Here is a 12,699-nt window from a genome sequence, read left to right as displayed (position 1 = left end):
TAAGCAACTCATTTTTTAAAATCAATCATTTTAATATATCTTACTAAACACTTTTATATTTGTAAAACTAACTTTTAAGTTAGTCCAACAAACTATTATTTAAGTTATTAGTACAAACACATTTTATTATAGTCTGTAATATATTTCTGACATTATTTTTAATAGATAAAATAATTGCAATTATTTCTTTTTCACTTGCTTCATTGTGTAACATTTTTAACTACTGTTTTTACAGTTATCTCTCTAAGCTAAAAAAAAATCCAAATATTTTAATTAGTCTTTAATTAAGGTTTTGATGAGCTATATATATATATATATAGAATAGAGAGAAATGCTTATTAAAAGTACTTTTGCTTTATTGTTTTTCTAATGCATAATCGTATCATATTATGTATTATGTCATAAACTTCCTTTCTCATATTATATAATAAAGGAAAAAACTTCAAGAAAATATATATTGGTGCATTTTTTTTTAATTCCTTTTAGATACATTGTTTTGATTGCACAGGTCAATGGGGCTGAGCTTTGAAAAGGTAATATCACAAGCTTCTTTGATGAACTTATGCTCACAATATTTCAAGGGATAAAATTGTTGGAAATTAAAAACAGTTTTTATTTATTAATTTCAAGCATGGAAAATTACCTTAAAATTAAAGAAAATGTTTTCTTTTAAAACTAAAAACATATCTTATTATTCATTTCATTTGTGAGGGATAGCATCGTACATACTAATTCCTATGCATAAAATATTTCAAATATTTAGTTAATGAGTAGTAAAAACTACTATCACTACGTTATTAAAATAGCATGATGCTTTATACATCATTAGAACAAACTTCTTTATAAATATTGTCAAAGACAATTAAAAATTAAAAAGAGAGAAATGTAATTAACAATATAATGATATCACTATAGCATTTAATTATATCAAATGAGTGAAAAAAAAATTGCTTCTGATCACTTGAACATGAATCTTGATAGCTTTGTCTGTTCATTTTATTGATGATGACCCTTTGTGTTTGCATCTTCAGCAATTACTGAAGCATAAGAAAGAAGCCATAATAAATAGAGTGATATGAAATGAAAGAGATGATGAATAAGAATCTGTGAAATCTAACCTTTGGTCATTATATTTTGATATTTGTAACACACTTGAGCAGCATTTCAACCACTTTTGATGAAACATCTGAAGTTGATTTCTTTAAAAGTTTAATCTTAGCCTCTGTCTCCTCCTCAAGCCTTTTCACATTAGATCCAGAAGTCCCTGTGGTCTAAGCAAACTCACCCCAAAACCAAAACATTCTTAATCCAATCAAAACATAACATATTTGAATTTTGTTTCACCTATATAATAATACCTCTGAAATTGAATTTTGATACTCATCTTCCATGTGAGATCTGTATTGTGCAGCTTCTTTCTCAGCCTCTTCCTTTGCCTGCTTCAACCTCTGGGTTCTTACTGAACAATTCAACACAACATTCATCCATTCATTCAGATTAAACAGTGAAAAATTTGTAGACAGTTTTTCTAAAACCTTGATAACAACATTGTATGAGAGTGTTGAGGTCTTACAATTTCTTGCATTAGAAATTATGTGTTGTGCTTCTTGTTCAGCGGTTAGCAGCATCTGAATGCCTCCTTGTCCTTTGAAGGGATCCATGATAGCTCTGTATCGACAAAATTATCAATCACAGAACCTGTTATAACTTTGAACATCAACTTCGATAATTTGATCATTGTCGACATCGAACTATTGCATATAAAATCAGAAAATGTTGGAAGAAACAGCACCTCAATTTCTTACCTGAACAAAGGAAACTGTTCCAAAAGCTTGGTGTGTGAGGGAAACTTTGATGTGATTTGATTGAGAGATTATTGTTCTCATAGCAATCCGAAATCAATGGGAGTATTTTTTTTCTATGTACCAAGTCACACTGCGCAGTTTGTGATGTTCAACTGAAAAACTGTCTGTTGTAAGGAAACAAATATTAAAATAATAGATTAAAATTAACTTTTAATTGTTAAATTTGGAAAAATACTCTAATATGATGACTAGTATATTAATTTTTGGAGGCATCTAATATATGTATATATATTTTTATTTTAGTCTTTTTCTAAATGATTCAAGTGACACTAATCTTAAATTAAAGTGAGATCATAAAATTAATAAGAAGATAAGTAATGATTTGAAAAGGACTTAGCATTTAATGCTGGTTGTCACATACATTGGATTCTCTTAATAAGATTAACAAAAATGTACATTAACTATTAATAAAAGAATTTCCATTTTAAGGTTCTTGTAGAAAAGGGCCACTATCTTGCATTCATAATTTAATATTCTTATATTTATTTATTGTATACAATATTATTTGTTATATTTATTACTATTACTATTATTAGAGTATACATATATACTATTGTATTAAAATATTCCAAAGTGTTTATATTTTTTTTCAATTTTATTCTTTAAGTAATTATTTTTTTTTAATCATTTTTTCAAATGAAATAAATAAAATTAATTATTTGTATTTATTTTTATGATTATAATTTTTTTTTGTTATTATAAAAAATTATATGTGTTTTCACTAATATTAAATTATGAGGTCGATTTTTGTCTTATTAACAAGAAAAAACAAATATTCATTTTAAATTATGATGGTGTAATTCGAAAAATTCTATTGGACTTTATTTGAATAAGGGAATGGATTTGTGGAAGAGGAAAATAAGAAAAATAGAGTTGAAAGTGAAGTTTTTTCTATTGAAGACAATTAAGTGGAAAGTTATATGATTTTAATTATACAGTATTATATTTAAAATGAATTATAAAATAAGAATTTAAAAATAATTAAATGTAAAATGTTGTTTTTTATAAAAAATAAATTAAAATTGATTATTTAAAATGAAACAAAAAAATTACTATGAATTTTTATTGGTTAAGAAAAAATATTTTAAAATAATTTATACTATAATATAAAGAATATTTTGTCACATTTTTTTCATTTGATTATTTTTTTTAAATTTAACTGTTTTTTAATTTAATCATTTTTAAAAATTAAAAAAATAATAATTATCTACAAAAGAAATAAAAATATTTATTTTTATAATATAATTTTATTATTTTTAATTATTAAAAAAGTAAATACATATCCGTGTGTTTATACTAATAATATATAAAATATATTATTTCATTTAATTACTGTACATCTCATTCGTACAAATATCCACTGAATTAAAAGAAAAGAAAAGTGAATATGTTGATTTCATGTAAGTTCTTTTTATTTATAAGTTTTTTTCTTTTTTCTTATTACGGATCTGCATTTTTTATCAAATGAAACAAATAAAAGCTAAGTGTTTGGTCATAGGATTTCTATGTTTTGTAAAAAAAAATACAAATTAATCACATAATAATTGTATTTAGTTTAAATTGTAGATATATTTTTAATCAATTTCGAGATAAAAATTTTACATATAAATACATATAATGTTATTGGATTCATTTTATATATAGATACAATACCGACTTATAAGGTGAGATTTGCACCTCACTTATATATTATAGTTTGACTTTATATATAGTCGATGTGAGACTTCCAAAAATCCTCCTTCATGCTGAGGTATAAACATCTCGTGCGTGATAGTATAAATTGTTGATAGTTGATCTCAAAGATTGATGAATTTAACTTCTTTGATATTAAGTGGTATATTTGATTGATATCTTAATTTTTACTTAAAATTTATTTATGAGAATGAAAGATACCATTTGAAATTAAAAGAACAGATTGATCAACTTTGTGTTGATATATAGCATTATTTCAATTGGTATTAGAGATACTATGATGTGTGTAGAATTGGATTTGGTATGTTGATGTGAATCTTAATGAGAACATTAAATTCACTAATTTAGGACTTCTTGGCAATGAGATTGATAAATCAAAACGCTATGATAGTCCTCGAAGAAAATATAGTAAAAAGCGTTAAACTATTCAATTTAAACTCAAAAGAAAAAATTATGGCTTCTGGTATGGTTTTAGTCACCAATGTCATTGTTAGGTACATTGATGCACTAAGCCTCTAACTTAATTGTTGTTGAGTGAGTCATCTCGTCGTTAGGCAACACTAAAGTCAGAGAACTCATTGACTTAGTGTTGTTGGACGCCACCTAATATCGTCAAGTGCAAATTTCGGTAAATTAATCCCAAGAGTTTTAGAGATATCCTCACTAAACGGACTTTAGACTCCCTAAGCATAAGAAGTTATGTTAGTCGTCATTTTGATAAAAACAACTCTATGTGAATGATATTAAATGACAACTTGGAACGTTGAGTGGCTATTAATTAACTGTTGTTGATAATTTAGCATTGGAATTAGTTATTATTAAATGGTTAAATTAAAATATGAGAAAATATGATGATGATGATATATGATTTTGAATATAATATGTATGATTAGAAGTGTTTAAAAGGTGAAATAACTTCTTGTAATAAACATTCTATTTTGTGTTAATCATAAGTCATTTTTCAATAAATACAAAATTGATTTTGTTCTTATAAAAACTATAAAAACAACTAAGTCAAATAAAATAAAATATAATAAAAGAAGATAAAGATAAAAAAATAAATAAAAAACTAGATAATAAAATTTAAATAAAGAAATAAATAAAAAAGATATAAAAATAATAATAAATAAAATATTTTGATTCCACTTTTTCTTTTTAAATAGATGGTTATCTAAATATTATCTTTCAATTAATTATTGTATTAAATTTTCAAACTAGTGAATATAAACTCTTAATTAATTATTTGACTATCTTACTAATAATTAAATTCTCATTTAAATATTATTATACTTAATCATTTTTATTCTTTTACCTTTTATATCAATTAAAAAGATAATTATTATAATTCTCATTTAAATATTATTATACTCTTGTTAAAATTTTACCTTTAATCAAAATACATGACAAAAACTCATTCAATGAGATGAAAGTTTATATAAATAAATCACAATAAGAAGTAAAAAAAGAAACAAATTTATTCATCTAACTTAAAAGCTTAGTCTGATTTTTATATAAAGATACTTAAAAAAAACACATTAGAGGAGCTTATAAATTCTTTGCGAGACCTAATTTCGTCCTCTTGAGCATTTTTCACCTTTCACTCTCTCTTATTCTGTTTTTATGTTATTTATACATTTTATGTAATTCTATGCTTTTGAGATTGATTCTCTTATAATTTTTTAACTGGATTGTCAAATTAGATAAATAAATTTGTTTGTTCTTTAATTTTGGTTGTGATTTATTTTTATTTGTGCCTTTTGTGTTTTAATTAAGTAAAAGTTATGATTTTTATATTGTAGCAAAATAATTTGTTTTTAAATTTACATAACATATCAATGATATGAGTTCAAAAATTATTAATTTTAATTATGAATTTACTTTGATTAAAGTAAGAAATTTTCATTGAATGAATTTTTGACAATAATTAAAAATGTATTTGATTAAAAGTAATTTTTTTAATAAGAGTTAATAAAAAATATATTTTGATTAAATTTACTATAATTAATATACATAGTTCTTGCTTTTAATTGGTATTTGATTAATGGTAAGAAAGTTAAAAATTATTTGAGATTTTACACTAATTAATTTGAAAAATTTAAGACAATAATTAATTAAATAATAATATTTAAATAACCTGCTTTCTTTATTAATATTTTTTTCTTTTTTTATCTTTTTCTAATTTTATTTATTTATTTAAATTTTGTTATCTAATTTATTATTTATTTTATTTATCCTTATCTTGTTTTATTATATTTATTATTTTATTAGATTAACTCTTTTTATATAATTTTTATAAAAACTAATTTATTAAAAATCAATTTCGTATTTTTTTTTGAAAAGATAGCTTAATTGACTTTATCTTTACTAATATTTTTGCTACTTTTTAAAAATATTGAAATTGTTATCAAATTTTCACACGGCAAACAAGGGTAACAAAAGGCAAAAAATAGTATCTCGCATCAGAAACACTAAAATCAGTAAAAAAAAAAATAAATAAATCATATCACCACCTAAATCAAACTATTTTCTTATTTATCAGAAAAACATACTTATTTTTAATTCGTTAATTAGAACAAAATTTATGATTAATGATCACTCATTCATCATGCAAACGAAATGTAATAATCCATTTTTGAACCTAATTGTTGATGTGAAAATTATTTATTTATTTATTTACTTTAAGAGTTCATAAAATTTTTTATTTATTATGTTTAATTAAAAAATAATATTAGTACAAAAAAGTATTTCCCATAAATGTAAAAAAATTGTGTCTATCTAAGTTATATGTTTATGTAAATATAATTCAAAGTTATGTTTAGAAGATTTATAAATCATATTACTTATTCAATATAATAAACATATTCTTCTTAAAGGAGTTTGATGTTTACTTTTTATATATAATAATATATAAACTTTTATACATCAATTATTTAAAATCGGAATCATAAAATATCTGAACCATCGTAATATAAATTAATAGCGGTCAAACACGACTAATAATGTTATTCTTATATATAATAGATAAATAATTAGAGAGGATATTAATATTATAGCAGAGAAACGCAGAAAAAAAAAATCATATACATATCAAAAGCTTAACAAACGCAGAACATGTTCCATTTGGATTGTGTGTTCTGCACCACCAAATAAATAAGCTTTCTTCTAAAATCCCAATTCGAAATCCACCAACCAAAATTCATCTCTCCACTGTTGTAAGTCTTTCTCTCTGTCACTGTCTTTCTGGTGTGATTATCGATTCTTTGCTCGGTGCGTTAATTTTACGTGGATCCTAACAACCCCTTTTCAGGTAAGACTTGTTTTTGTATTAACCTAGTTCTATAAAGATTGAATTTCACTACTTTTGTATATGCTTTCCATGTTTTCTTTCAAGATTCTTGATATTTTCGCAACTGGGGGCGTTCAATTTCTCAGTAGGGGTTTGTGGAGTGAGTTTATTGAAATTGGGTGGGGGATTTAACATGCTTCCGGTTCCAATCTTGACATTGTGGTCTGGGTTTTTCTCTCATCTCTGAATAGGGAAGGTTGAATGATTTGGAAAAAATGAGTACTGGCAATGCGAGGCCAGAAGAAGATGCTCTAAAAATGGAGAATGGAAAGGTTCCTTTCTCAGCATTTTCAGAATCAAAAGAGCAAAAGGTGATTCAGCAGCCTCGTTCTAGCTGCCAGATCATTGAGAATATTCCTAAGTCCGGTGCAAACGAGGAGGATGTGCAGGTTAATATAGTTGGGAGTGGAAGCGGAACTTTTGGTGGCAAGGCGGTGGAAGATGCTTGTGACGATGCCACTGACTCTGAATGTTCCAGTTCCAGTTCTTTTGGTGATACAGATTCTGGCACAGAGGATGCCTCGTGCTCGGCGTTCACCAACACTGAAATAGAATCGCTGCCAATGTGTGACGGTGATCAAAGTAAGACTTCTTTATCTAGGTATGTTTCTGACTCAGTTTCCAGTATATTATTGTCGTGTCTGACAAAAACAATGAGACATATTTGAACACACAAAAAAGAAGGGGGAAAAGAACTAACCATGCATAGATGGAATTTGCATTACAATATTACCAACCAATCTTTTTTGCTATCGATTTCTGTCCCTTTGACCTAATAAAAGACTCTTTTCAAGGTTATTTTGTGGGTAGATATTAAAGAAGAATCATCTGCTTTTATTTCCTTTCTTTATACTAGTACTATGTGATATAGTCTGCTTAAAAAAAACAACTTGAGGTATCTTTTTTTTGTTGACATGACTAAAGTTGTGATGTGTCTTATTTTTGTTTCAACATTACTTATTCTTTGGCTGCTCTGTGTTTGATTAGAAATTAGAATATCAATTGCATGTGTTTAACAATTTACTATATTAATCCTTTCAGAAAGAACAAAGCGACAACGTGGCATTGGAGGAACTTCATTCACCCTGTTAAGTGGCGCTGTAAGTGGCTAGAATTGCAAGTGAAGAAACTTAACACTCTGGCACTGAAATATGATAAAGAGCTTGCAGTATATGATCATAGAAAGCAGCTCGAGTTTTCAAAGTTCACAATTGATGATCTTAATGTGAAGTCAGTACCTATATACGATGGCATTGGCAGAAATAAAGTTATGAAGAGAAAGAAAAGGAACAAAGCTGAAGAACGTAATTTGTCATCATACATCTCTAAGCACAGTATATTCTCGTACTATGGTATGACATTTCTCGGTTAGTTGTTGTATTTTTTTCTAATGTGATGCTTGTCCTAATCTTTTTCTCCCTTTCTTGTCAATTTCCAGAGAACAAAAACCGGGGCACTTGTGTGGAAGATTCTTGTGGTGATACCTTGAGTGAGTGACAGTGTTTATATAAATGCTGTATTTGCTATTAATTTGTTATAATGAAAAAAATTCATGTCATTAAATTGTGAATGTACAAAGAATTACATAGGATTTTTTACGTGTATCTATTGACATGAGTATGACCATTTTTGTGAAACAGTTTTTAATCAACTGTTATTTGTTTACACTTTTTATGACTGAAATTTTAATTCTGTTTGTCTACCTGGAGTTAATGCAGATTTTACTGAGGAGGTCAAGTTGAATGAAACATTGTCTACTGCTGATCTGGAAGATAATGATAAAACTATCATTGACGTCATTAAAAGGATTGAAGAGCTAGAGTCACATGTTGGGAAATTGAAAACTCGAATTGATAATGTTGTTAGAGAAAATCCAGGAAAATTCTGTTCTGTAACTCAGTTGGGCATGACTGGACCATCTGATGGACTTAATCATTCTGGTCATAATTCTAGTTCTTTAATTGGTAATGACAACACATTTCCTGTTAGATTTCTTCGTGCTTCATCACAGAATAAATCTGAGTTAAACAAAGAAGATCTACTTTTGACTCAAAATACATTACCAACCCGGGCCATGACAACTCCTTTTATTGGAACCACCAATATGCCCCAGCACGAGTTTCTCCAGGATAATGTAAGTTTTTTTTTTTTTTTTTTTCCTAAGCAAATGTAATTTCAACTTGTATGTTATTGTGTTTTCTATTTTGCTTGCATTAATTTGTGGTTATGCTTGATATATGGCATTGGTGGTTGTTGTGGAAAGTGAGTTGCCCAATGCTTACACCAGGCTGCTGGTTTTGTTTAGTTTCTGTTACAGGACAGAAGTTGTTCACAAGAACTTAGATGCCATTGAACTTCTGTAGTCTTTTATCTTTTTTACCATTTCTTGTTATGTAGTTCACTGTAGAAAATTGAGATGTACATGATGTTTAGATGAATGTCCTTGGGACTCTTGACATTCCCTCTCATATTCTAGGTTTCTAAAAATTGGCATATCCCCTGACCCTAGTTGCCGTGTGATGACATGTTTATCATCTCTTGTTTAGAAGTGCTTCTTGCGAGTATTTTGTTTTGTCTCTCTACTGTGTTCTTTTATATGTATTGTTACTTGCAATTATGAGCTTATAAAAATAATATTAGTCATGGACCAAAAGATCTATCTGTTAAGGTTATATTTGAATGGTAAACTTTGTTCCATATCATAATAAACATTGTAAATTTGTAATGTCAAATCCTTTGCATGCAGACCGAGGATGAAATTCTTATACAAAATCAGGCAGGTAAAGAAGAGTTGCATGATTTTGAGAGGGTTAGAAATCAATTTATGGAGAAAACCAAGGAATCGGTTGAAGAGCATAAATCCATGTCCACTGAGAATGCTGTTTCTGCTTTCCAAGTTGGTTGTGCATCGAACTCAAATCTTCGCAGGAGCAAAAGGAGGGGAAGGAGGAAAATTGGTTCAAAGGGTTGGAAACGGAGATAGTCGGCTTAAGTTGAATCTACACGAACTGATTATTTGTTTCTTTAGACAACTACAGGAGCTCAGAACTTATCAATCATAACGTGTAAATGGTAGTTTTGTCGGATATACGTGTTCTTATATCAAGATGAGTTCTTGCATCAACAAATGAGTTCAATTGTACATGACGTAAAAAGGTAGCATGCTCTCTATGTACAAAAAGCTTGTGTTTATAATTATCGGAGAATTCTTAATTTGGGCAATTTTTTCTTGATTTGCTTGGTCACTACAAATGCTGTTATGTTTTTGACACAGGTGATTGTGTTCTTTCTATTCTTTTTCTTTTCAGTTTCTTTATTTTTCCATATCTGTTTCTTTAAGTGGTGATTCTATAGAAGTTAATTATCCAAACATATTAAAAGATAAAACATGCTACATTGTTATTGCATTAAGACTTCATGTTAAAAGTAATTGGAATTAAATAAATGTTAATACTGGTGTGTAAATTGCACATTGGTTGTTGTTGATGTTGCGGAAGCTACAAAACATCATAAGTGCTTTGAATCCATTCATTATGTTTGTAACCTTAGGTATATGAAACGCTCTGCACTATTTTCAAAGAGTCGCAATACAATTCTAAAACAAAGACGTCCTCTCACATGAAGGGTTTGACTTGTCTTCTTCTATTACACATATTTATAAATTCGAAAGACATCACTGAAAGATTATTTCTTTAGTTGACACCACTACAATTACATAGAATTTTCACTTCAAATTTGCATCATAAAATTGGTCTTATTTTATGTTAAATAGTATAACTGTTAACTAGGTTGGAGTTTAAACTTTTGATGGATAATAAAAATGAAATTTGTAATAAAATAAAGGTAAAATACCTTTTTTGTCCCAATTTTGGTTACGAATATTCAAAATGGTCCCCATTTTATTTTTTTATTCAATATAGTCCTAAAAAACGTAATTATGTTCAATTTAGTCCTTTTTCTGTTCAATGTAATCCTAAAGAACGTAATTTGTGTTCAATTTAGTCCTTTTTATAAATTCCGTGAACCACAAACAAGGACTAAATTGAACACAAATTACGTTCTTTAGGACTACATTGANCATAAAAAGGACTAAATTGAACATAATTACGTTCTTTAGGACTATATTGAACAGAAAAATAAAATGGGGACCAGTTTGAATATTCGTAACCAAAACTGGGACAAAAAAAAGGTATTTAACCTAAAATAAACTATGAACACGAACTGAAATTAGAAAATAGAATGAAAGTTAAATAGAATCAATTACGACATTTTAATAAATAATTTTACATTAAAAAAGTTTGAAAGATTAATTTTAAACCGTCCTGATTATAACCATAACAGCAATTTAGCTTTGATGAATTTGATTCTTGCTATAAATATTAGAATATTACAATAAGGGCAAAATTCATATATTAAAAAAAAACAAAGATATGAAATATAGAGGCTAAAGTGATAAGACATAATTATTATTGAGACTATTTACATTTACTATTGTTGTACATCATATTATCTATTTAAACTACATCATATAAATTTAGCTATTCATGAAAAGAGAAGGAAGAAAAAACTGTCTTCGTTAATGTTTCTTTAATGCCTATGATTACCCTTTGCAAAAAAGAGTGCTAGGCTACCTTCATTTCACAGTATATTAGTATTCTTGCTAACCAAATGCCATACAATTGCAAATCCTACGCTCAAGCACAGTCCAGGGCACAACTTTTTACCTTGTTTCAAGCATCATTAAATTATGTATCCAAACAAGGTTTCCAACTTCATCATTTTCATTGCTGACATTAATTCTCTTCAGTGATATAGCATTAGTCCTTCATTTCTTCCTTCATCCTAGCAATTAGCTCCTCACCTAAACAACCAAATCACATATTCAGTTCACAACTTATTAATCTACCTAATCATAAAAAATACTATCAAAAGATCATAGAGATTGACAAATGTAAACTAAGCCACACATTCACACAATTTAATAACTATAAAAAAACTTAGATAAAAGAAATCAACTCAACTTTAATTTGAAACTAATTATCATTTGACCAAAATTTCTAAATTAGCTATAACATATGATAATAACACTGTAGGACTTATCTAAAAAAATAAACTTGAACATTAAAACAATTACGAATTACTAACTATAACATCTATAAGACAAAATTTCTCTCTCTCTATCTTATAATACGAAGTCTTTATACTAAATAATTTATGTGTGTGTTCATGAAGAAAAAGGTATTTGAAGGTTACTCAATAAATGTGGTATTCATTACATAAGAAACAAGTGGTGTTGTCCTTGTGCACATGCCCAGTTATAAAGTGTGGTTTTTGTTGGACTGGAATTTGAGGTTCTTGTATTGCAGTTTCTGGCGTAGTTGTAGCTTGAGATTGAAGTTCCTTTTTTATCTCAGTTCCACTTTGAGGTTCTTCTTTCAGAGTTTCAGGTGTACCTGTAGTTTGAGACTCTTCTTCTATTTTAGTTTCAGATGTAGTTGCAGTTGGAGGTTCTTGTATAGTTTCAATTTTAGGTGTAATTGGAGTTTGAGATTCTTGTTCAGATTCAATTTCATGTTCTTCTACTTTAGTTTCAGGTGCAGTTGGAGTTTGAGGTTGTTGTTCAGTTTCTACTTTAGTTTCAGGTGTAGTTAGACTTTGAGGTTGTTGTTCAATTTGAGGTTCTTCTACTCTAATTTCAGGTGTAGTTGGAGTTTGAGGTTCTTCTACTTCAGTTTCAGGTGTAGTTGGAGTTTGAGGTTGTTGTTTAGTTTTAATTTGAGGTTCTTCCTCTATTTC

General features: G+C 27.5%; 2 protein-coding genes across 5 annotated transcripts; one reads left to right on the top strand and one right to left on the bottom strand.

The window, feature by feature from the left end:
• Positions 1 to 1,127: 1,127 nt before the first annotated feature.
• LOC106758446 (V-type proton ATPase subunit G 1-like) lies at positions 1,128 to 1,873 on the bottom strand. Of its 2 annotated transcripts, none has more exons than XM_014641371.2 (4): positions 1,806 to 1,873; positions 1,574 to 1,668; positions 1,359 to 1,459; positions 1,128 to 1,271 (listed from the first exon to the last, which is right to left on the bottom strand). In XM_014641371.2, the coding sequence occupies exons 2-4, from the start codon at positions 1,659 to 1,661 to the stop codon at positions 1,128 to 1,130; spliced, it is 333 nt and encodes a 110-aa protein (XP_014496857.1). In that variant the 5' UTR covers positions 1,662 to 1,668; positions 1,806 to 1,873. The 2 variants fall into 2 exon arrangements, with proteins under 2 accessions (XP_014496857.1, XP_022635259.1); XM_022779538.1 differs by having other exon boundaries at positions 1,574 to 1,698; positions 1,806 to 1,872.
• Positions 1,874 to 6,623: 4,750 nt separating this feature from the next.
• LOC106758176 lies at positions 6,624 to 10,136 on the top strand. Of its 3 annotated transcripts, none has more exons than XM_022779971.1 (6): positions 6,624 to 6,864; positions 7,100 to 7,504; positions 7,945 to 8,255; positions 8,342 to 8,392; positions 8,613 to 9,037; positions 9,650 to 10,136. In XM_022779971.1, exons 2-6 carry the CDS (start codon positions 7,119 to 7,121, stop codon positions 9,884 to 9,886), a joined length of 1,410 nt encoding a protein of 469 aa, XP_022635692.1. In that variant the 5' UTR covers positions 6,624 to 6,864; positions 7,100 to 7,118; the 3' UTR covers positions 9,887 to 10,136. The 3 variants fall into 3 exon arrangements, with proteins under 3 accessions (XP_022635692.1, XP_022635691.1, XP_014496601.1); XM_022779970.1 differs by having other exon boundaries at positions 7,095 to 7,504; XM_014641115.2 differs by having other exon boundaries at positions 6,625 to 6,864; positions 7,095 to 7,504; positions 8,622 to 9,037.
• Positions 10,137 to 12,699: the final 2,563 nt, after the last annotated feature.

This window comes from Vigna radiata, chromosome 4 (assembly GCF_000741045.1).
Source record: "Vigna radiata var. radiata cultivar VC1973A chromosome 4, Vradiata_ver6, whole genome shotgun sequence".
NCBI lineage: Eukaryota > Viridiplantae > Streptophyta > Magnoliopsida > Fabales > Fabaceae > Vigna > Vigna radiata.
The sequence above is the reverse complement of the archived record's forward strand: the minus strand, read 5'-3'. Positions and strand labels throughout refer to the sequence as shown.